Source organism: Pelophylax lessonae, assembly GCF_965119305.1.
Source record: "Pelophylax lessonae genome assembly, chromosome: 3".
Classification (NCBI taxonomy): Eukaryota; Metazoa; Chordata; class Amphibia; order Anura; family Ranidae; genus Pelophylax; species Pelophylax lessonae.
The window spans coordinates 116,974,441-116,998,771 of record NC_138770.1 but is presented as its reverse complement, the minus strand read 5'-3'; the positions used below and the strand labels follow the sequence as shown (position 1 = coordinate 116,998,771).

At 41.0% G+C, this 24,331-nt stretch overlaps 1 protein-coding gene across 1 annotated transcript in view; it reads right to left on the bottom strand.

Moving 5' to 3' along the window:
* GCFC2 (GC-rich sequence DNA-binding factor 2) overlaps nt 1–24,331 on the bottom strand; it is a 48,979-nt gene that overhangs the window by 6,223 nt on the left and 18,425 nt on the right. The window contains exons 8-15 of the mRNA XM_082251376.1: nt 20,664–20,787; nt 20,495–20,570; nt 20,299–20,411; nt 17,584–17,783; nt 13,138–13,288; nt 11,230–11,336; nt 6,244–6,320; nt 3,991–4,057 (exon numbers count right to left, since the gene is read on the bottom strand). Of these exons, the coding sequence (XP_082107502.1) occupies nt 3,991–4,057; nt 6,244–6,320; nt 11,230–11,336; nt 13,138–13,288; nt 17,584–17,783; nt 20,299–20,411; nt 20,495–20,570; nt 20,664–20,787 (915 nt within the window). The remainder of the gene's footprint in view (nt 1–3,990; nt 4,058–6,243; nt 6,321–11,229; nt 11,337–13,137; nt 13,289–17,583; nt 17,784–20,298; nt 20,412–20,494; nt 20,571–20,663; nt 20,788–24,331) is intronic.

The following is a 24,331-nucleotide window of genomic DNA, read 5'->3' as shown; positions in this document are numbered from 1 at the left end:
AAACTTTTTTTTTTTTTTTATGTATTTTATATACAAAAAATATATATAATTTTTTTTTTCAGTAGAACATACATATATAGATCTACACACACTTTGAAAACACATCAGATCTCAATGGGGTAAAATATCATGCTGGATATCTATTCTGGGTAATGTGTTAGGAACGAAAAGGATGCCACATTGTTTGATGGAAATAAAAATTATCAACAAATAGAGGGTCGAATTCAAAGACAAAAATCCCTGAAAATCAAAGTGAAAAAAATCATGCAGCAGGCTAGTCCATTCTGCTGAAATTTTATTGCAGCAACTCAAAATTGTACTTTGGTAGCTTGTATTGCCCCCACGTGCCTGTATGCATGCCTGACAACGTCGGGGTCGGTCCTAATGAGACGACGGATGGTGTCCTGGGGCATTTCCTCCCAGATCTGGACCAGGGCATCACTGAGCTCCTGATCAGACTTAAGTGCAACCTGGCGGTGTTGGATGGACCGAAACAATGTCCCAATGGTGTTCTACTAGAATTAGGTCAGACGAGCATGGGGGCCATTCAATGGTATCAATTCCTTCATCCTCCAGGACATGGCTGCATACTCTCACCACATGAGGCCGGACATTGTTGTACACCAGGAGGAACCCAGGACCCACTGCACTAGCATAGGGTCTGACAATAGGACCAAGGATTCCATTACAATACCTAATGGCAGTGTCAGAGTGCCATTGTCTAGCCTGTAGAGGTCTGTGCGTCCCTCCATGGATATGCCTCCCCAGACCATCAATGACCCACCACCAAACCGATCATGCTGAACGATGTTACAGGCAGCATGCCCTTCTCTACGGCTTCTCCAGACCCATTCACATCTGTCACATATGCTCAGGGTGACCCTGCTCTAATCTATAAAAAAAGCACATGGCGCCAGTGGCAGACCTGCCAATTCTGGTGTTCAATGACAAATGCCAGTTGAGCTCCACAGTGCCGGGCAGTGAGCACAGGGCCCACTAGAGTACGTCGGGCCCTCAGGCTACCCTTATGAGGTCTTTTTCTGATTGTTTGGTTAGAGACATTCACACCAGTGGCCTGCTGGAGGTCATTTTGTAGGGCTCTGGCAGTGCTCATCCTGTTGCTCCTTGCACAAAAGATCAGATACTGGTCCATCTAAGGGGTTAAGGACCTTCTACGGCCAGCTCTCCTAGGGGAACTGCATGTCTCCTGGAACCTCCTCCATGCTCTTGAGAGTGTGCTGGGAGACAAGGCAATATATATATATATATATATACACACACACATACACACATATATATATATATATATATATATATATATATATATATATATATATATATATATATATATATACACACACACACACATACACACACATATACACACACACACACACACAATATTACCAAAAGTATTGGGACACCAGGCTTTACATGTGCATGAACTTCAAAGGGCTTCCAGTCTTGGTCTGTACGGTTCAATATTGAGTTGGCCCACGCTTTGCAGCTTTAACAGCTTCAACTCTTCTGGGAAGGCTATCCACAGTGTTTAGGAGTGTGTCTATGGGAATGTTTGACCATTCATCGAGAAACACATTTGTGTGTATTCACAATTACAAGCAAACAGATCACAGGTGAGGATGGTTACCTTTAAAGACTTAAGCCCCGGAAGATTTTACCCACTTCCTGACCAGGGCCTATTTTGCGATTCGGCACTGCGTGACTTTAACGGACAATTGCGCGGTCATGCGACGCTGTACCCAAATGAAATTGACGTCCTTTATTCCCCACAAACAAAGCTTTCTTTTAGTGGTATTTTATCACCTGTGCAATTTTAAGATCATGCGCTATAAACAAAATAAGAGCGACAATTTTGCAAAAATAACAATATTTTTCACATTTTTTTATATGAAATCCCCCCCCCCCCCAAAAAAAATGTAAAAATCAAAATTTAACATTTTTGGCTAATTTGTTTTCTGCTACATATGTTTGGTAAAAAAAAAAAAACCTCAAAAAGCGTATTTTGATTGGTTTGCGCAAAAGTTATTGCGTTTACTAAGGGAAAGATTTGTCATTTTTCTTTTTTTTTTTTTTGACTGACATTTTTGTCACTTTTGGGGTTACCAGTGACATTACTACAGTAATTAGTGCTATACATATGCACTGTTACTGTAAAAATGACACTGGCAGGGAAGGGGTTAACTTTATTTGAGAAGGAGGGGTTAAGTGTGTCCCTAGGGGCGTGCTTCTAACTGTGATTGGATGTGGCTTTTCATGTAACAGTAGAGATCAACGGTCCTACATAGCAGGACCGTATGATCTCTTCTGTTACACAGGGGAGAATGACAAGCAGGTTTGTTTACATTAGCCGCCTGCCTTTCTCCTGGTGTAACCGACGATCGCGAGTGACCGGCGGACATCAGGTCCATGAGCGAGTGGGAGCGCGCCTCCAGCGGCGCACGCTCGCTCCCTAGAGGCTCACAGGCTAGCGACGTAGTACTACGTCACTTTGCCTGTAAGGGGCTGACTGCCAACGTAAATCGTCGTTAGGCAGTCGGCAAGTGGTTAATAGCCTTTCAAACCCCTTTTCTGTCAACTTGTGTGCATGTTATCAGGCCAAAATCACCAGGGTATGTACACTTTTGATCAGGGTCATTTGGGTAGTTTCTGTTGTCATAATGATTAAAAAAAGAGTAAACACAGTTGATTGATAATAAATGGCTTTAGCCAAACACTAACCATGAGTGAAAGAAAAAGTTTTTGTGTTATCCTTCATATTCTCTGAAAAATGGCTGAAGAAATCATCAATTCTGAAAGCGTATGTAAACTTTTGAGCACAACTGTACATACATATATACACGCACACACACACACACAATCATTGTTTAGCAAATACAAAATTATTATGTAACAAAGGATTCCCACAACACTATGGGTTAGCTAAAGATGTAGCATAGCCCAAGCTGTGTGCATTGCTAGGGATGAGGCTGAGGTTTAGGTTCACAGAGAATCCCCAGGGTTTATGAACAAATCTTTAAAATGAGAACTTTACGGGTTTTCTGCCAGAAATAAGAAACAACCTTTAATGCAGTGAGCAGACTTTTGTGACAAGAGCCAATAAATGTAAGGAATAGATAACCTATCCCTCTTTCTATAAAGGGGGGACTCACAGCAGCCATATTGTCAGTGTGTGTTGGAGCAGGTAAGGAGAGTTGACAAATGTAGTAGGACCTACTGTTATTTTTAGGAATTCAGGAAAAAAGTGAAGGCACACTATAGGTTAAGTCCAAATAGGTGTATGTCACCTTTGGGACTTATCCCCATTACTTATATGTGACAGGTTTATTGCATTCCCAGAGGATACACTCTGGATGTGAGAGGAGAGAGTCAAACAAAAAATTCATTGGCTCCCTTCTCTCTGCTGCCCATTTACAGAAGCCTTTGTATTATGTGAAGAGTTTACATATTACAAAGGCTTATGTGGATGGGCAGAAGGAGGGGAGGGGTGGGCATAGCAGTTCCAGTGACTCTGCTCTTGAACGAAGGAGGACCACAGCAAGCAGTATCAGTGTTCATAGTATGCCTGCAGTTTTTACAAAGCAGCTGAATTCCTGAAAACAAAATTGGCATTGGTACATTTCCCCAATAGCAGTGCCTGGTTGCCCATGCCTTTAGTTGGACATTTGACAACAGTTTGCTTATTAGCCCTACAAATGGCCAGAATTCAATAAAAATATATACACCCCCCCCCCCCCCCCACTTCCATTAGCCGCCCATTGGATTTACCACAAAGTTTGTAAAGCTATGAACTGAACCCAGGCAGATTTAATCATCCCTAATACCTCATAGAATCTACTTACAGAAACTATTTTAGAATGCTTTAAATTCTAGCAATGGCAGAACAACCAACTAGCAAGCCATGCCTCCTGGGTGACCCTCACATAGAGGACACAGTGCCGACTGACCTCTAGATGATGGGAGGTAACTTACTTTCACAGCTGACCAGAATTGTCTCTCTCGAAACTTAGAATGTGGAGAGTTTCTGTCTTCTAATACCCTGTAAGACACACAAGCACAAAAAAAAAAAAAAATGTATAAAAAAAATAGAGAGCTTAATCTCGAATCATTGACTCATTTCCCACCCTTCCCCAACTATACTTCATCTGTGTCCCTTTTTCAGACCTCAAACCCATCTGTAACAAAGACTACAAGCTAACAAAGGAACCATAACGCTGCAACGAAAAATTGGATTTTTCCTACAGCTTACCTGTAAAATCAATTTCTTGAAGTACATCACGGGACACAGAGCAGCCATAATAATTACTATCTGGGTTATATGCCACCTATAGGTGAATGGACACTGCCAACCAAAAAGACAAGGAGTCTCCCTTTATATAACCCATCCCATACAGGAAGTACCATAGGTTTTTAGCAAGCAATAAACTTCCCAAACAAGAGGGGAGGGACCTCTGTGTCCCATAATGTACTCCAGGAAATGGATTTTACAAGTAAGATGTAGGAAAAACCCAATTTTCTTTATCGTACATCACGGGACACAGAGCAGCCATAATAATTATTATCTGGGACATGCCAAAGCAATGCACTTGAGGGGAGGGGGACACTGATGACAACCGCCATTGAACTGAAAGGATCTACATAGCTGCCTGCAGCACACTGCGGCCAAGCGCAGAATCCTCTTGGGCCCTAACATCTACCTGATAAAATCCAGTGACTGTATGTACTGAAAACCAAGTAGTGGCACTGCAAATCTGAGCCATAGAAGCTTGATGGCGAACTGCCCATGAAGCACATGCGGAACACATTCTGGCTGAAGTTTAAGTTACTACTTTAGTGCACTCAATCCTTGTGTTAATCTGTAATCCGTTCATCGCAATACACAGCAAAATTACCCCCACAGTAACAGAACCGGTCAGCGCCTGCATCTATCCACCCACAGTGACTCACGAACCCAGCTGCTCTGTGTCCCATCCAGCTCCTTACAGAAGCCCACACTGCTGGGAACACTTCCTCAAATGCCGCGCCGTCTACGTCCCTTACTGCGCCTGTGCGGCGGGCACGCGTGTTTCGCCAGGAAAATGCACCCGGCTCCACGTACACACTCATGCATGATGGTAAATAGGGATGTACCTGGGCGTGCCCCTGCAGCAATATACCATGGCAAGAACGGCCACCGAAGACGCCGGGTGAAAGCAGATGCGTGGGCAGGTATTAGTTCCGCTGCCCGCCAAGCTTCAGGGGGGTTGGCTGTGCAAACAATGCGAGGAATCCAGGTATGCATACCCCAGCTGAATAAACATCACTGCCCTCTAGTGGAGAGGCACCCGGTATCTGTTAAATATCATATAAGTAACAGTGTATCTCATTTAAAATAACCTTACTTACCAATCCCGCCGCAGAACTTATAGCTTATAGCCAGAATCCAACCTTTATCCATCATGGCGGGTTCTGTCACTTGTGGACCTTCAAGGACCGGATTCCCCTATAATCTTGGGGCCACTCCCTTGGACCTGTAGGGCACCCTGTTGGATCATCAGTCTTTACCAAGGGTCAGGATCCCAGGGTTCACAGGATCCCAGGGTTCAGCACCCAAGGGGGATCGCATTACAGGCAACACCGTGCAGTCTTCCATCTACCGAGGCTCAGGTACCATCCATTTTAGTCTTCCACTTTCGGATGGATCCGATTGCCAAGCCCCTTGGATCCTGCAGGATCTTTATCCGGGACCATAGCATAACTTTAAAAAATGGAGAGCTTCTTCAACCATGACCATCACCTCTAAGGCACTGGCGAAAAAAACTGATGTACTTCCTGTATGGGAGGGGTTATATAGAGGGGGACTTCCTGTCTTTTTGGTTGCCAGTGTCCATTCACCTATAGGTGGCGCATAACCCAGACAGTAATTATTATGGCTGCTCTGTGATGTACGATAAAGAAAAACAGCTATTTGCATCCCCATTGCATCCCATTATTGGAGTTTTTACCCACCTCTAATATCAAAGTATCCCAAGAGAGCACCTTTATTTGCCAAAATGTTGGGATCTCTTTACTTTAAAAAAAAATGCTTTTATAAATTGTAAAATGTGAAAGGGCAATTGTTTAATTTTTTTTTTTTTTTACCAAACACCCCTAGGTGAGCCTTCATACATATTTTGTGGGATCTCCCTGGTTGGTAAGAGTATTGCACTTTACCAGACAGTTTTACCACTTCAAAATAACACAAACCTTTTGGGATAAAGAGGAATATAAACATCATCTTCAATGGCCTTTTTTAGCCTTGAAACCAGACAAGCAACGAGATCCTAGAATACAAGAATACATTACCAGTATAGGAATAGTGTACAAAATAATACAATTCACTTTTTGCATACACATGCAACATTACATTTTTAATTTCTCTGGCATAAAATATTACTACAAAAATTTTACAGCTTTCATACTGTTTCTACATATTAGTACAGATAGAGAATAAAAAAGTAAATGAAACCAAAAGCCTAACATAAGAATAAAACAATACACTGCTCAATCAGCTGTTATCTGAATGTGTGTACAAATATTAACCAAGTTAAATTCTAGGTGGAAAACGTGTAACCCTAAACACTTGGGAATGCAGAACTGATAAAGACAACCAGGACTTCCAGCTCTGTTGGTTAAGTGATGCATGCAGTCAGCAATCTGTCTGCGTCCCAGTTCTGGGCTGTGAAGATTCCCAAGGCCTCCTGTACATGAGCCTTCTGCATTCCATAGAAGTTATCTGGGAAGTATAAAGTACTTAACTCTTCCAAGGTCACTTTCTCCTGCATTTAGATGTACCCGCATTTACACAAGTTTATGCGTTGACTTGCAATCAAACCAGGTAAGCGATTCGGAATGGATACATTTCTTGTTTAGGTAAATGCAGCTGTATGCAGGTGAACGTCAAGGTGGACGTGTGCATTCAGTATTACATGCTTCCAGATGCCTTTAGAAATGAGCTCTAACTGCATCTGGACACAAGTTTTTTGACAGTCCCATACATGGTGCCGGCAGACATAAGAGTGAAATTACTGTAAGTGATTTGCCATTTCCATATACATGAAAATTAGTATAACCACTTGCCAACTGTGCACTGTACATTTACTTCAACAGTGCGGGCCGACTGTGCAATCATGTATATACACGTGATTCTGCATTTTCTGGAACGGGGCGCATGCTCACCCGGCTGTGCTGTGATTCGTCACAGCACATGCTGATCACACGGTACCAGCCAGTGACTGACCGCTGGCACCCGGTGATCGGGTCTCGGCCTCACGGAACACAGCTCTGTGAATTTAATAAAACACAAAGCTGTGCACAGTGACAGGGGATCTAGCTGGTTTTTCATTCCCAGCTATGCAGGGATTGAAGAAAACTAGATCCCCAATAAAAGCAGCCCATGGTACACACAAACACTGGTTAGGCACATATTTAACCCTTTGATCACCCTAGATGTTAACCCCTTCCTGACAAGTGTCATTAGTACAGTGACAGTGCATATTATTAGCACTGATCACTGTAACAATGTCACTGGTGATGTCAGTGACAGTTAGTTTCCACAAAGTGTCAGATTGCGTGCTGATCGCCTCCATTACTAGTATAAAAAAATAACTAAATAAAAATTGCAGTATATATATATATATATATATATATATCTCATAGTTTGAAGACGCTATAGCTCATGCAAAGAAATCAATATTTTATCCCCTATTGGGATTTTTTTTTTTTTTTTAAAACAAAGACGTGTAGAATACATTTTGGCCAAAATGTATTAAGAGATTTGATTTTTTAATACATTTTTATGGGATATGTTTAATAGCAGAAAGTAAAAAATATTGTTTTTTTATCAAAATTGATGGTCTTTTTTCTTTTATACTGCAAAAAAAAAATAAAAACCGCAGTGCTGATAAAATACTACTAAAAGAACGTTTTTTTTGAGGGAAAATAAATCATATAAAATTTAAATTGTGTACAGCATTGCCTGACCGCACAATTATCAGTTAAAATGATGCAGTGCCAAAAAGACAAAAATGGACTGGTCATGAAGGGAGGGCGGTAAATCTTCTGGAGGTCAAGTGGATATAGGAAGAGGTGCACACAGACGCCTCTAGCACCACCTTATTTTAATAGTAATAGCAAGTGGCCAAGGTTTTCTAGCCTGTTATATGCCCTGATTAGTGTCCATACCTTAAAGATGAATTCCAGGCATGGTATACTTTTACATAGTTACACTGGTCCACTGTAACTACAATAAATAGAGAATATATATATCTATATCTATCTACACACACACACACACACACACACACACACACAGTATCAGTCCCACCGTGCGCACCCCCCCACCATATTTCCCAGACTCCATGCACCCATCAGTGGACTCCGGACAGGTGAGATATCTGGGGTCTTTTGAACCCCTGATGTCTCATTAAAGAGAACCTGTCACCCAACCAAAAAAATGCATCAAATTGGGAAAAAATTGTTTAGTAAAAAAAAAAAAAAATTTATATATACAGTATCTCACAAAAGTGAGTACACCGCTCACATTTTTCTAAATATTTTATTATATCTTTTCATGTGACAACACTGAAGAAATGACAATTTGCTACAATGTAAAGCAGTGAGTGTACAGCTTGTATAACAATGTAAACTTGCTGTCCCCTCAAAATAACTCCACACAGCCATTAATGTCTAAACCGCTCTCAACAAAAGGTAGTACACCCCTAAGTGAAAATGTCCAAATTGGGCCCAAAGTGTCAATATTTTGTGTGGCCACCATTATTTTCCAGCACTGCCTTAGTCCTCTTGGACATGGAGTTCACCAGAGCTTCACAGGTTGCTACTGGAGTCCTCTTCCACTCCTCCATGACGACATCACGGAGCTGGTGGATGTTAGAGACCTTGCGCTCCTCCACCTTCTGTTGGAGTATGTCCCACAGATGCTCAATAGGGTTTAGGTATGGAGACATGCTTGGCCAGTCCATCCCCTTTACCCTCCGCTTCTTTATTAAAGCAGTGGTCGTCTTGGAGGGGTGTTTGGATTCAATATCAAGTTGGAATACTGCCCTGTAGGTCAGTCTATGAACTGTAGCTCCCCCAGTGCCATAGCTCACCAGTGTCGGCAGCACTCATGCAGCCCCAGACCATGACACTCCCACCACCATGCTTGACTGTAGGCAAGACACACTTGTCTCTGTACTCCTCACCTGGTTGCCGCCAAACATGCTTGACACCATCTGAACCAAAATACGTTTTCTTGTTCTCATCAGACCACGGGACATGGTTCCACTAATCCATGTCTTTAGTCTGCTTGTCTTCAGAAAACTGTTGGTGGGCTTTCTTGGGCATCATCTTTAGAAGAGGCTTCCTTCTGGGACAACAGCCATGCAGACCAATTTGATGCAGTGTGCGGCATACGGTCTGAGCACTGACAGGCTGACCCCCCACCCCTTCAACCTCTGCAGCAATGCTGGCAGCACTCATACGTCTATTTCCCAAAGACAACCTCTGGATATGACGCTGAGCACGTGCACTCAACTTCCTTGGTAAACCATGGCGAGGCCTGTTCTGAGTGGAACCTGTCCTGTTAAACCACTGTATGGCCACTGTGCTGCAGCTCAGTTTCAGTGTATTTTGCACTCTTCTTATAGCCTAGGCCATCTTTATGCAGAGCAACAATTCTTTTTTTCAGATCCTCAAGAGAGTTTTTTGCCATGAGGTGACATGTTGAACTTCCAGTGACCAGTAAAGCCCCGTACACACACGCAGATCGTCGTCATACAAACGTCGGCGGACGAAAGATCTGCCGATTGTATGCGTGTTAGTATGGTGCCTCCGACAGATGTCTGCACACAATCCGCGGACAAGAGTCTTTCTTGCAAACATGAAAATTTTTGTCTGCAGACACCAGAACGGACGATTGTTCGCCTGTCTGTACAGAAATCAGCCGACAGACCGCAGATTTGCAAGACTGGGCATGCTCAGAAAATAAAAAACACAGGGAAAGTTAACCATTACATGACATCACTTCTGCAGTCAGCTGAAGTCTGCGGACAAAATTCTTGTGCTGTCCTTGCACTTTTCAACAGACACCGACATCCCGGGGAGAAAAGACGAACATTTGTATGACGACGATCTGTGTGTGTGTACGGGGCTTAAGAGAGAGCGATAACTCCAAATTTAACACACCTGCACCCCATTCACACCTGAGACCTTGTAACACTAACGAGCCACATAACACCAGGGAGTCAAAATGGCCAATTGGGCCCAATTTGGACATGTTCACTTAAAAGTGTACTCACTTTTGTTGCCAGCGGTTTAGATATTAATGGCTGTGTGTTATTTTGAGGGGACAGCAAATTTACACTGTTATACAAGCTGTACACTCACTACTTTACATTGTAGCAAACTGTCATTTCTTCAGTATTGTTTTTTTTTTATATAGTTTGAATGACTGGGGTTGACCATCAAGTTATAGAGTCACTATCTTGGATACTATTGGGACCTATTCATGGAGTGTTATGTGCGTGGCCTTCTTTTGAATAGTTTTTTTTTTTTTTTTTTTTTATGTGCTGGTTTTCCTCAGCTATAATTCAATTCTGTCTAAATTAAAGTTGTAAAGGCAGAAAGTTTTTTTATTTTAATGCATTCTATGCATTAAGATAAAAAGCCTTCTGTGTGCAGCAGCCCCCTAATACTTACCTGAGCCCCATCTTTGTCCACGAGTCCCTCGGCCATCCAGGATGTTCCCTCCTGATTGGCTGAGACAACCACAGCGCCATTGGCTCCCACGGCTGTTAATCAAAGTCAGTTAGCCAATCAGGAGAGAGGGTGCAGAGCCAAAACCCAGCTCCGTGTCTGAATAGACACACAGGGGTGCAGCTTGGCTGCCCCGAAAGCAAGCTGCTTGCTGCGGGGGCACTCCACAGGAGGGAGGCGCCAGGAGCAGCTTAGAGACACCCAAGAAGAGAAAGATCTAAGCTGCTCTGTGCAAAACCAACTGCACAGAGCAGGTAAGTGTAACATGTTGGTTATTAAAAAAAAAAAAAAAAAAAAAGGAGACTTTACAATCACTTTAAAAATAATGAAGAGAAGCCAATATCATTTTTTTATTGTTGTGGTACATTATGTTTTTCTTATGCCATATCATTTGTATCATACGATACAAACAGCTTTGTTATGTATTCCATATCTCACCTTCACAGTCTTGCGGGACTCATTCTCCAGTACATGTGTCTTGCAGAAACACACAAGCCTTTCTGTTTGCTGTGAGGACAAAGGATCCCACACATGCTCAATAAAACCTGGAATGAATAATATGTCACCCTAAATATCAGAGGTCATCTAGCAAACAGAGGAATATTATTAATTACATAAATGTATGAGCTCATTTAAAGTGTAAGTTTAAGGAAACAGCTAAAAACACAAATTACTTGCCAAAAAATTGCATTTTTTTTAATCCAAATATACCTATCAAACGTTAATGCCAAAATCTATTCTAACCTTTCTATACTCCAGCTAGAGCAAAACAACTTGGTCAAGGACAGTCCCAGCCTCCAATTGGATCCTGAAGGAGCAATAAAGCACTGATGCATGCAACCCTCTGCTCTCCCCTGCTTCAGTACACTGTGCAATGCTGTAAAGCCTAGTTGGCCTAGCTGCCCTTTCCTCTCCTAGGCTGAATCCTGCTGCGTAAGGTACTATTTAAAAATACATTAAAGAAGGTTTTAATAAACAACGTAAAGTTTAAAATGTGCATATCTGCCCACAGTTTTCCTTAAAGAAGAAGTGTGGGAACTCAAAAAAATAAACATACATAATCACCTACAGTATATGGCTTCCACATTGGTCCAATGTTGGAGCTGTCCCTCACTGGCTCTAAGAACCAGAACTGAGCGATCACATGAGGAAAGTGAGGAAAATCTTCTCTAAGACAGTTGTCACAGTAACAAGTGTCCCTTAAGATTTCCCTTTATTCCTGTTCTGGGGGCAACTCAAAAAGTTGGATTTTCTTTCACTTTCTGGTGACATTGGTGATCAGGACAATTAGAAAGAGTGAATCTCCTGAACAGGGACACAGAGCGATAAATACCTGACACTAACCCCTAACCACTCTATCCAAAAAGGTTGTCCTGTTCTACTAAATTTAAACTATAATTGTGCTTCTATCACATAAAAATTGCTACATTATTTGCAAATTATTTTTTTTTTTGGGGTGTGTTTTTATATTGTTTAAAGAGGAAGTAAACCCTCCTCTACAACTTTTAGCTATAGGTAAGCCTATATTAAGGCTTACCTATAGGTACTGTAAATATCTCCTAAACATGCACCGTTTAGGAGATATTTACTTTGCATGCAGCCAGGGACATCACTGGCGCATGCACTCTGAAGGAACGGCAGCTGGTGCCGTTCCTTCAGAGCCCCGCGCCGTTACCGTCGTCTCCCGCGCACATGCACGGGAATGACGTCATCGCGGCTCCAGTCAATCAGATGCCTGGATGCTGAAAACCCGGACGAAGGGCGACAGAACATGTCGCCCATGGACAGGTAAGCGGTCGGCACTGCGGGGGCTTCGTTCTTAGGTAAGTATTTCAAAATGAGCTAGTATGCGATGCATACTAGCTCATTATGTGTTTTCTTTCAGGTATTCGTTTAAAAAAAAAAAAAAAATCTGAGGTTTACAAACTCTTTAAGAAAGGAAGGAAGAAATACAGCTATTAGGAGGAAGACGTTTCTTACTGAGGATTTAGACCAAGTAGAGGTTTATCAGGAGTTGTGGGAGAATGTATAGCTTGTTTAGGACTTCTCATGACTTCATAAGTTTTAGCTCTTTGCTATGAATCTAGAAAAGCAGGAAAATTATAAAATATTCCATGTTGCAATAGATACATTTCTATTCAAGGAGTACGGTATGTTGTAGCGGTTAGGGGTGACACACACAGATCTAGTGAGGGTAATTTTTCATTTACACTAAACATTTATTTTGAGAAAGAAAGAAAGTGCCTGTCAAATTAATGAATGTCATACAATGAACAATCATCTTGCTGTAAAGCAATTTCCAGATCTGCACCACACCTACTGTGTATGCACCATGTCCTTTCTTACCAAAAACTCTAGGAACTACAGTTTTCTCAATGACTGCTGACAGCACTTTGTGATCTGCATTTTCCTCTATGTTGTTTTCATGTTCTTCCTTAGCAAAGCAAAACTCTTCAAGATCACAGTACCACGGCATCTCGTCCAGATCTGTGACATCCTGGAGGAATGAGCACAGAATACAGAGTCAACATTGAAAAATATTACCAGAGACACAATAAGGAACCCAGAAAAGTTAAAAAGCTACATAGTTAGGTTGAAAAAAGACCATCCGGTTGCACACAAAAAAAAAAACAAAAAACAAAAAAAAAAAAGCAGTATTGGAAACTCCATATACACAATCCTATACCCGCTGTTGATCCAGAGGAAGGCGAAAATAAACCCCAGCAACGCATGATCCAATTTGCTACAGCAGGGGAAAAAAAATCCTTCCTGATCCCCCAAGAGGCAATCGGATATTCCCTGGATCAACTTTACCTAAAAAAAATGTTAGTATCCATTTATATTATTATGTAAACCTATGAAAGAATCCAGGCCTTTTTTAAAACAATCTAGTGAGCTAGCCAGAACCATAGTTACATAATTGAGCTATGTTGAGAACTGTTTATGGAGGCCATGATGCATTTTCTGGGGAATACATGTAGCTGAATATACCCTTATCTTAGTCTTGATGTCCAATGTCCAACAGCATTCAGACAGGGAGAATCAGTACAAGGAGGCAATCAGGTCTGTTGCAGTTCTCATGTGCTAACAAGGGGCACGTATTAGAAGGAGTGACAGAGAAATGACCTCATGAGTTTGTAGCTTCTCCTTTACCTGTCCATTCACAAAGTGGGGCAGGAAAAAGGCGTTCTAAAGTCACAGAACACATTTGTATTTTACATTAGCATTACAATTAGTTATATTTGACAATCCAATATAAGTTTATCTGAAAAAAAAATCTCCTTTCATGTTGCGAGTGTTGCCTGTCTGCTGACCATCTTTTCTACAACTTCCTGGATTCCCTGCATGCTTTGCAGCTTCTTCTCTGCGGTTTTCTTTCCATTTCTAAGAACTACATATGCCATTGTAGCTTGCTGAATGCAAGCAGTGACTATAGTGGAGCGCTTCGCTGAGGTACTGGCGAAACTGTCAGGCTTAATCTACACAGCGGAAAGGACACAGCTGCGGCGTCTCCCACTATACCACCACGGTATTCTGAAGGTTGTTAAACATATTTTGTATGGCATTTAAAGGTGCATGGATGCACCAACACATGTGAGTGCATTACCTTATGTTTTTACAAGAATTACAAGTTTTTAAAGGTATAAGCACTATTGTAAGCTTTTTATTTACATGATATGCTGGCTGTTACGTTCAGATGTGCTGATATTGGGATGTGATCACCCAGGAGTGTCAACCATGGGATACCCTGCATTTGAGCCTAACTGAATCAATTTTAAGGTGAGCGCCCAATCACAAGGGGGTGCACGGTTAAGATTGAGCTGTGACACCTCGGTCACTCACTTTGTTTGGGAAACAGTATTACATCCAGGTGGCCTGAGCACTTATAGAGGACTCTTTTATACCACTCTGCACTGATCATCACCAAAGACTTCTTTGGATAACTTATCATTTGATTTTTAAATATTGCATGGATTGATTTATAGATTTTTATCACTTGGATTTGTTGCAATAACTCATCATCTATTTGATTTTCTACATATCGCATAGATTGATTATATATATATATATATATATATATATATATATATATATATATATATATATATATAATCAATTTTTTTTTTTTTTTATCACTGGGACTTGTTGCAGTATTCACTATATACTTTGCACTTTTTGGCCTTTTAGCATTGGATTTTATTAATGATATATTGTTATACGTTTTTACATTCAGGATTCTTTGCTTGAGGGCTGATATATATATATATATATATATATATATATATATATATATATACACACACACATATACACACACACACACACATACATACACACATTTTTTATATATTTCAATACTTATTCTTTTTTACACATTTATATAGATTTTTATTTGCACAACACTATATTATTATTTATTTGCTCTTTGCACTTTTATGAGAAGTGAGGTGTCTGCGGCATTTAAAATCTGATATAGGTAGGTTGCTCGCAGGAATCCTTGTTTATTTATGACTCTAGTACTGACTCTGCCTCTTAAGACTCCTCCTCTCAGCACCTCTGTAGAACAGAAGGCAGGCTCTTTGAAATGCGCGACACAGCAGTGCGTACTCTCAGGGTATAGTAAATGCATATTGCGGAATTAAAGAAAGTAAATCTGTGGTGATCTTTACAAAGTTCACAAATGCCAATATTGTTTATATTAAAAGAAGAAGAAGGCTAGAAATAATTGAAATACAATGTGGGAAAAAATATATGATTTTACATTTTGACCACAGATACACTTTAACTACAGTAGAAAAAAAAAGTCAGGTCACCAGGCTGGCTCTGTTGTGGGGTAAGCAGGTGCAACAGCTCCCATTGTATGTATTTTATCTGTGTATTTAGCAGGTTGGTTGGAGTTCAGCTTTAACCACTAGCCCACTGGGCACTTTTACCCCATTCCTGCCCAGGCCAATTTTTAGCTTTCAGCGCTGTTGCACATTGAATGACAATTGCGTGATCACGCAACACTGTACCCACATTAAATTTTTATCATTTTTTTTCCACACAAATAGAGCTTTCTTTTGGTGGTATTTAACGACAACTGTTTTTTTTTTATTTTTTGCTAAACAAACGAAAAAAGACCAAAAATCCTGGGGAAAAAAAAAAAAAAGTCATAGTTTGTTATAAAATTTAGAAGACCGGTAATTTTTCTCCTACACTGATGTGCGTTGATGAGGCTGCACTGATGAGCAATGATGAGGCGCCACTGATAGATGGCACTAATGGGTGGCACTGATGAGGCAGCACTGGTGGGCACTGATGGGTGACACTGATTGGCACTGTTGGGACTGCACTGATAATCAGTGCCGATGTTCCTTTAACACAGACCAGTTATCGGCTCTCTTTTTCTCTCCTCACAATGTCAGCGTGAGGAAAGAAAACCCGATAACGGCTTGTGTTTACGTTCATGATCAGCTGTAATTTGACATAGCTGATCACATGGTAAAGGGCAGCTGTGATTGGCCTTTTACCCTGATCTGTTATCAGTTGAGTCCGAGGGACTCAGTGATCACAGAGAGCGTGGGGCGAGCGAGCAGCCCGATCACAGGAGGACGTCCATGGACGCCCTCCTGGAAAACTAAGCTTGCGTCGTAGATCTCTTTTGGCTTTAGCTGTGCTGTTATTTTACAGGTTGTTGTATTTGATAACTTTATAAGGCCCTGATCACACATACTATAGTGACCCATCTTTTTACCGCACTGGAAGAATGGGGGTCACCGCATGGACACAGGATATTTGTTGGCGCTATTCAAATCCTGTATGATGAGGATAAGAATAAGAATAATAGAAAAAAATTGTTTTCTATGTGTCATGTTTACACTACAGTATTGGTGTCATGTGTGGTGTGGCGAGTTGCATTAAAATTCTACATGTATGCTTTTCATTACAACCCAGTGCATGTAAATGCACATCCATGCAACTTTCCTTTAATTTGGCCCTTACAAGGACCCATAGGGCAGCCATCTTAGAGGGGAAGTAGAGAGTTTGCAATGGAAATCTGGCTAGTGAGGCGACTCAATGGCAGGGTTTATGGAAACAGATGAGTGACATAGTTAATCCTGGTAGGAAACTCCTTATAATTCATCAACCCTTGAAGTAATTTTACAAGAGAATGACAGAGCGAGGTGTATGGAAGGTGTGTTGTTTCTTCCCCCCATTTTTTTTCTTTAGGGGGGGGGGGGGGGAGTCTATAATAGGAGGTGTTATTAGTAGTTCTATGTTTCAATTTTTCAATCAAAATAAATTTTCAAAAAACTGCCCTTCACTCACACGCTGTGTGAGAAATGGATTCACTTAAAAGCGCTGATTGGCTTGCCCCAACCTCCTCATCTGCCTCCTCAGTAAAGCTAGTGCAATCACAATCATTAAGGTTATTATGTCAGACATCCCATTTGTCAATGCATCTCCAAAACATAAATGTGTTGATCTCTGTCTCATTCTGTCTTTCTACCTCACTCCTCTCAAACTACATCCATAAAAATGATTTGATGTCAGAGGAAATAACTTCCAAAATGCACAGTAATTTAACAAGCATATTATCGCTTATCAACGTGCATTAAAAGAAGGGTGTCAATGCACATCAATGGAAGGCAACACACATTTTTCAAGTGTTTGTATGCATTTTATTGCATGTTTATGTGTGAACAGGCCTTAAGTGCACCGATCAAAGACCAGCTATGACATTATTGGCATGGGAGAAAATTGACATGACTAAGGCAGTGACATCACAAACAAATAATGCAAACCAACCTCCAGAGGATTCCATCCTATCAGCTGCAAACGGACCAGTGGATTTAGAATCTTGTGAAGACAAAGGCTAATGTAAGCATCATAATAGGACTCCGAAAACCGCATTCGCCATTCATGAAATTTACACAGTACATTCTTCACTCGGCAGAAGTCTTCATGGACATCTTCCAATATGCTCCTGCACTGTACTAAGATGTTTTCTGCAGAGGAGAAAAAAAAAAAAAGAAATGACATAGAAGGATGGTCCGGACCTGTTATGCAAAACATAGATGAAAGAAATGATCAGGTAATTTGGATACTTGCCACATTAACTCATACGTTTCGGTTTGTCCTGAGAATGTGCATGCCAAGTCTGAGGGTATCTAAATAAGTGCAATTTGTAATCGCGAACTGCTTCATCAGCCATGAATCAGTCGCAACAGTATATACTACCATGTAAATAAAAGTAAGTACGCTCTATTAAGCTTGTTGAGTTTTTCAAGGCAAATGTGAGACTTTTATTTAAACAGTGCCTAGACAGAAAAGGGTACACACTTAAATGAAAATTTGCCTTTTCAATCATTTATTCAACAAAATAGTTGATAGTTGTATTGGCATCCTGTGGAAAAAATAATAACACATTTGGTCTCAGACGCTGGTATAGCCCTCTTGAGCAGATATTCCTTCCTATAACAATTCTGCATAACTGCCCACCTGTCTCGGACACTGACATTTCTGACCTCTCCTCAATTCTTTCAGTTGCCAGATGTTTCAGGGTTCCTTTGCATAAATTGGCCAATTGAACAATTTAATAGGATTTAAATCAGGGCTTTGACTAGGCTAGAGCATAACTCTTAATTTCCTGTCTTTGAGCCATCCCTTGGTGGATTTCCTAGTGATTTTAAGATCATCATGTTTAAAGATCTATTTCTGGTTCAACTTTAGACAGATAGCATCACACTCTCATCAAGCACACATTGATATGATGAAGAATTCCCAGTTGACTCAACCGTACGTTGACCAGACCCTGAAGCAGCAAAAGCATCCCCAAACTAGCATTTTTACCACCATGCTTCACAGTTGGTATGAGGCTCTTCTCCTGAAATTCAGTCTTTGGTTTGGGCCAGATAAGTCTACTGTTACTGTGACCAAACTATTCTATGTTTAAGTCCCCAGTCCATAGTACATTGTTCCAGAAGAACAGGTTTTAGTCTATATATTCACCAGAAAACTATAGACTTGCTCTAATTTTCTTTAGAAGATAGAAAATGCTTTTTCCTAGCATACTTCCCCATGCAGGTTAAATTGGGGCAATCTCTTTCTTACTATAGATACCCGCACACCAATTGAAGCAAGAATTACCTGCAGATCCTGCGATTAAATTTCAGGGTTCCTTAAGACTTCCTTTAGTTTTAAATGGTCAGCTCTTAGGTTAGATTTGCTGGGTCAGCCACTGCTGAACAGATTAGCAGTAGTTTGAAATCTACATAATCTGAAAATTATTTTACCCACAGTGGAATCATTTTAAATATTTTGGTAATCTTTTTAAATCTCTTGCCAAACTTCTAGGCATCCATAACTTTCTTTTTAGGGCCTTAGAGCGCTCTATCGAACTTGGCAAGATGAGATTACGCACATAAATGGCAAAAACAACCCTAGACCTTAAATATCTGAGGGTTAAATGAGACAGGTTCTCCCAGCCAACCTAAGGAGGTTCTAATCATAGACAACTAATTTGGAACACCTGACGCCAATTTGATGAATCCGATTTAATGCTAAATATAGAGGTGTACTTACTTCTTCCAAGTGACAAATCAGCATTTTTGTTAATTTAGATAAGGAGATTAAATACACCATACTTATTTTATATGTTATATGGTCAAGTTATAGTTATGGTTATATGGTCAAGTATATACCCTTTACTTGTAAGCATTGTTTAAATCCCATGCCTATCTGACTGCTAGATTAAATAAAAAAAAATCCCTATCCAAATACTGCAGCCCTCGCTTGTATTATTCTTCTGAAAGTGTCCACGTCGGTGCCTGCATTACAAGGACACTTAATTAAATGTCCACCGGTAGGGTCCTCTCAGGACCCAGAAATGGACGACATCATTATAATGGGGTTGTGGGTGACTGGCGATCTTGGGCTCCATTAGCGCCATTGGAGTTGCCATCCCATGCACCCAGGAATGCCAATGGTGAGGGACCTGGATTGGGTACTTGTTAAGAATATCTGGTTTCATATGGTAAGAGGAAAAAAAAAAAAATCCTAGTAGGAAAGGTTAGAGGGGTTGGGAGGGAGGGATGGATGGATAAAAAATAGTTTTAGCCCAACATGGAGCTTCAGGGTAAACTCCAGCCCCAACTTTTTTTTTTCTCTTTTGGTAGGCTGCAGAAGTTTTATTTTATCCGAATTCCTGCTGACCTAATTCAGTAATATGACATCATTACAAAGCAGGAACCTACATACTACTTTATATTGCTACAAGAGTGCCTCGGAAGGTTCAAAACTCTGGATACTCTATTATGCAATCATTGACTTGAGCTGAAACCAAAGCTTGACACTACTCACACCCGTGTGGCACTATTGGTCAGTGAGGCCAATAATTATAACAGCAGACCAATAGTGAAGTTATGGGTGCATAGGTTTTAGGGTCTAGCTCACGTTTAGTTAAGCCGAGATTAGCACCTATCAGTAAAATGTCCCTATTGTAACATTACTGTTCACAGGTACCTCGACTTTTCTGGATGCTGTTCTCTAGGTCTGTGGTCAGTTCGTCATCACTGGACATTCCTTCAAAGTGATCTTCCTCTCCAGTCTCTTCCCGCCTTTTTCGCCTCTTCCTTCTGTAGGCAGGCAAAAAGAACGAAATGCAAACTCTCAAATTCAAAGCGCTGCCAACGTCAAAACAGCAGTCCTTGTACATTACCTCCGTAGTTCACAATCCTGAAATTGCTTTTCTACTATGTCGTCGGATGTTTCCACATCACTTGTTACTCCATTTCCTGACATACAAGAGACACAACAAACACTATGTCTTAGGCAGTGAAGATAGGGATGGGGATGTTGACATTATGTTATGGGTCAAATACACTCACCGGAGAGCTTCTGAACTGCAACCGACTCATTGCGGAGATCATCCTGCCTGCGTTTCAGTAGAGTTCTGGCTCGATTTTCCAAAATCTCAAACATTTCTGCTTCTAGTTCATTAATTCGATGAATCTAGAAACAAGCATACCAACTATTAGTAAACCATTTAATCTAATAGCAAACCTGACACAAGTGCAAAGGTTTGAATGAGCCAAGGTATAGGATAGCAATCACCTCTAAAAGCTTTCCTGTCAAAATATAGTATGCAATTTCCCAAAAGTTTCTGTGGTTGGGAAGCTAGCCCCATTAGCTACTGCACCTTACTATTGGGTCATTGCTATGATGTCTGGCCTCACTGGACAATTCATAGGTGCAGAAGAGGGGGGGTCACGCCAGCTTTTTGACCATAGAAACTCATTGAAAACAGTTTTACAGGGGAGTTTCAGGGGCCCCAGGGCATGAAAAAAAGCTGGACAATGATTTTCCTTCCTCTGGATCAACTGAGTATATGGAGGGTTTATAAAAACCTTTTCTGTTGGTTGAACAAGATAAATGGATGTGAGTTTTTAATCTATGTAACTATGCAAGTATCTGGAGGTGTCTGTTGTCACATACTAATGGCTCTTTAAAGTGGAACTAAAGGCAATAAATGCACTTAAAACATAAAAAATGGCAACCCACCCTGAAAGCTTTAAAGGCAAATAAATAAATGTACATAAAATGTGCATTTATTATTATTTTTCTTAAATCAACCTGCAAAGCAGTGCAACCATGACCAGTGCAATTCCAGGCTCCTGCAGATTCTTTTTCCAGCTCCCTGTCTGTACCGAGGTACGGACTTTCAATTAGAAAGCTGGAGGAAGGGTCAAAGCAAGTTCAGTGATTACAATAGTCATGACTGAGGATGACAAGTCTGTCTGCAGAAGGGACTTGTAGTTCATTCATTCATAGATCTCAGCACAGCCACGTAAATTTCAAAAGTGACAATGGCTACAGGAAAAAGAACTGCCACAAGCTGTCACAGGGAAGGGCAGTTTGGGCATAAGGGGTCCTATGTGCCGCCCTAAATATGTGTGTAACATGTAAACATGCAACATGGTGCAAAAGGTGGAGCACCTAGCAAATCGTGTAGAGCAGCCTCTTATTTTTTTAATTTATTAAGAGGGAGCAGATACAAATGCGCATTAAATTATCAGCCCCAGCATCTCTTTGATGCCACTGTGTTGGAGTGATGTCACTTTCTATAACCGTCACCTAAGTCCTCTCACAATAAGCTGTCATAGACATGAATGTACATCATACTACCTAGTACTGCACATGCACAGGATTCCAGGTGAGGTTGGCTGTAAGTGGAAGAGACTACCCAGAAAAGAAAGCCCAGGGACTTTTCAGGAATGCAACTGGTTTCATGAGTAGTGGGATGTGAAAGGCCTGCAGGGTTTACAGTGGGGAAAATATTTGATCCCCTGCAGATTTTGCAAGTTTGTCCACTTACAAAGAAATTAAGGGTCTATAACTTTTATTATAGGTGTATTCTTAATGAAAGAAACAGAAAAATCAAGCAAAAATCCAGAAAACACACAATACTAATGTTATAAATGGAGTTGCATTTCAGTGAGTAAAGTAAGTATTTGATCCCCAAGCAAGACATGACTTAGTACTTGGTGGAAAAACCCTTATAGGCAAGCACAGAAGTAAGACGTTTCTTGTAGTTAGTGACTAGGTTTGCACACGTCTAAGGAGGAATTTTGGTCCGCTCTTATTCACAGATCTTCTTTAAATCCTTAAGGTTTCTTGGCGGTCACTTGGAAACTCGAAGTATCAGCTCCCTCCATAAATTTTCTATAGGATTAGGGGCTGGAGACTGGCTAGGCCACTCAATGACCTTAATGTGCTTCTTCTTGAGCCACTCCTTTGTTGCCTTGGTGGTATGTTTTGGGTCATTGTCATGCTAAAAGACCCATCCCAGACCTATCTTCAGTGTTCTGCCTGAGGGAAAAAGGTTCTCATCCAAGATTTAACAATAAATGGCCCCATCCATTGGCCCCTCAATGCAGCAAAGTCGGTCTGTACCTTTAGCAGAGAAACAACCCCAAAGCATATGTTTCCACCTCCGTGCTTGACTGTAGGGATGGTGTTCTTAGGGTAATAGTCAGCATTTTTCTTCCTTTAAACATGGAGCGTGCCCCTCCTCAAGAAGGCACATGTACAGTCATGCCAATGAACATGTAAATGATTCAGAGAAGGATTGGAAGAAAGTGCTGTGGTCAGATGAGGCCAAAATTTAGCTCTTTGGCATTAACTCGACTCGCTGTGTTTGGAAGAAGAAAAATGCTGACTATGACCCTAAGAACACCATCCCTACAGTCAAACACAGAGGTGGAAACATTATGCTTGAGGCGGTTTCTCTGCTAAAGGTACAGCTGACTTTGCCGCATTGAGGGGCCAATGGACAGGCCCATGCATTGTAAAATCTTGGATTATAACCTTCTTCCCTCAGCCAAACCACTGAAGATGGATAACAGATGGCTCTTCCAGCATGACAATGACCCAAAACATACCGCCAGGGCAACAAAGGAGTGGTTCAAGAAGAAGCACATCAAAAGGTCCCGGAGTGGCCTAGCCAGTCTCTAGACCTTAATTCTATAGAAAATATATAGAAGGAGCTGATACTTGGAGTTGCCAGAAGACAGCCTAGAAACCTTAAAGGATTTAGAGAAAATTTGTAAGGAAGTGGACCAAAATCCCTCCTAAGATGTGTGCAAACCAACTACAAGAAATGTCCTACCTCTGTGCTTGCCCACCAAGTACTAAGTCATGTTTTGCTTGGGCATCAAATACTTAGTTTACTCACTGAACTGCAACTTAATTTATAGCATTTTTTAAAATACACCTATGATAAAAAATGATAGACCCTTCATTTCTTTGTAAGTGGACACCCCTACAAAATCTGCAAAGGATCAAAAATTATTTTCCGCACTGTATATTTTAAATTCAAAAGATACACTATATATTAAGGAAATTATAACTATAGCGAATACTTTATAACCATATATGCTGGCTAAAAATAGATTTTCAAAATATAGGCATTTACAGTATCTCACAAAAGTGAGTACACCCTCACATTTTTGTAAATATTTTATTCTATCTTTTCATGTGACAACACTGAAGAAATGACACTTTGCTACAATGTAAAGTAGTGAGTGTACAGCTTGCATAACCGTGTAAATTTGCTGTCCCCTCAAAATAACTCAACACACAGCCATTAATGTCTAAACCGCTGGCAACAAAAGTGAGTACACCCCTAACTGACAATATCCAAACTGGGCCCAATTAGCCATTTTACCTCCCCAATTTCATGTGACTCGTTAGTGTTACAAGGTCCCAGGTGTGAATGGGGAGCAGGTGTGTTAAATTTGGTGTTCTCGCTCTCACCATCTCATTTTGGTCATTTGAAGTTCAACATGGCACCTCAATGCTGCCAGCACTGCTGCAGATTGAAGGGGGGGGGGGGGGGGCGGGTTTTAGCCTGTCAGTGCTCAGACCACATGCCGCATACTGCATCAAATTGGTCTCCATGTCTGTTGTCTCAGAAGGAAGCCTCTTCTAAAGATGATGCACAAGAAAGCCCACAGTTTGCTGAAGACAAGCAGACTAAGGACATGAATTAAGGAAC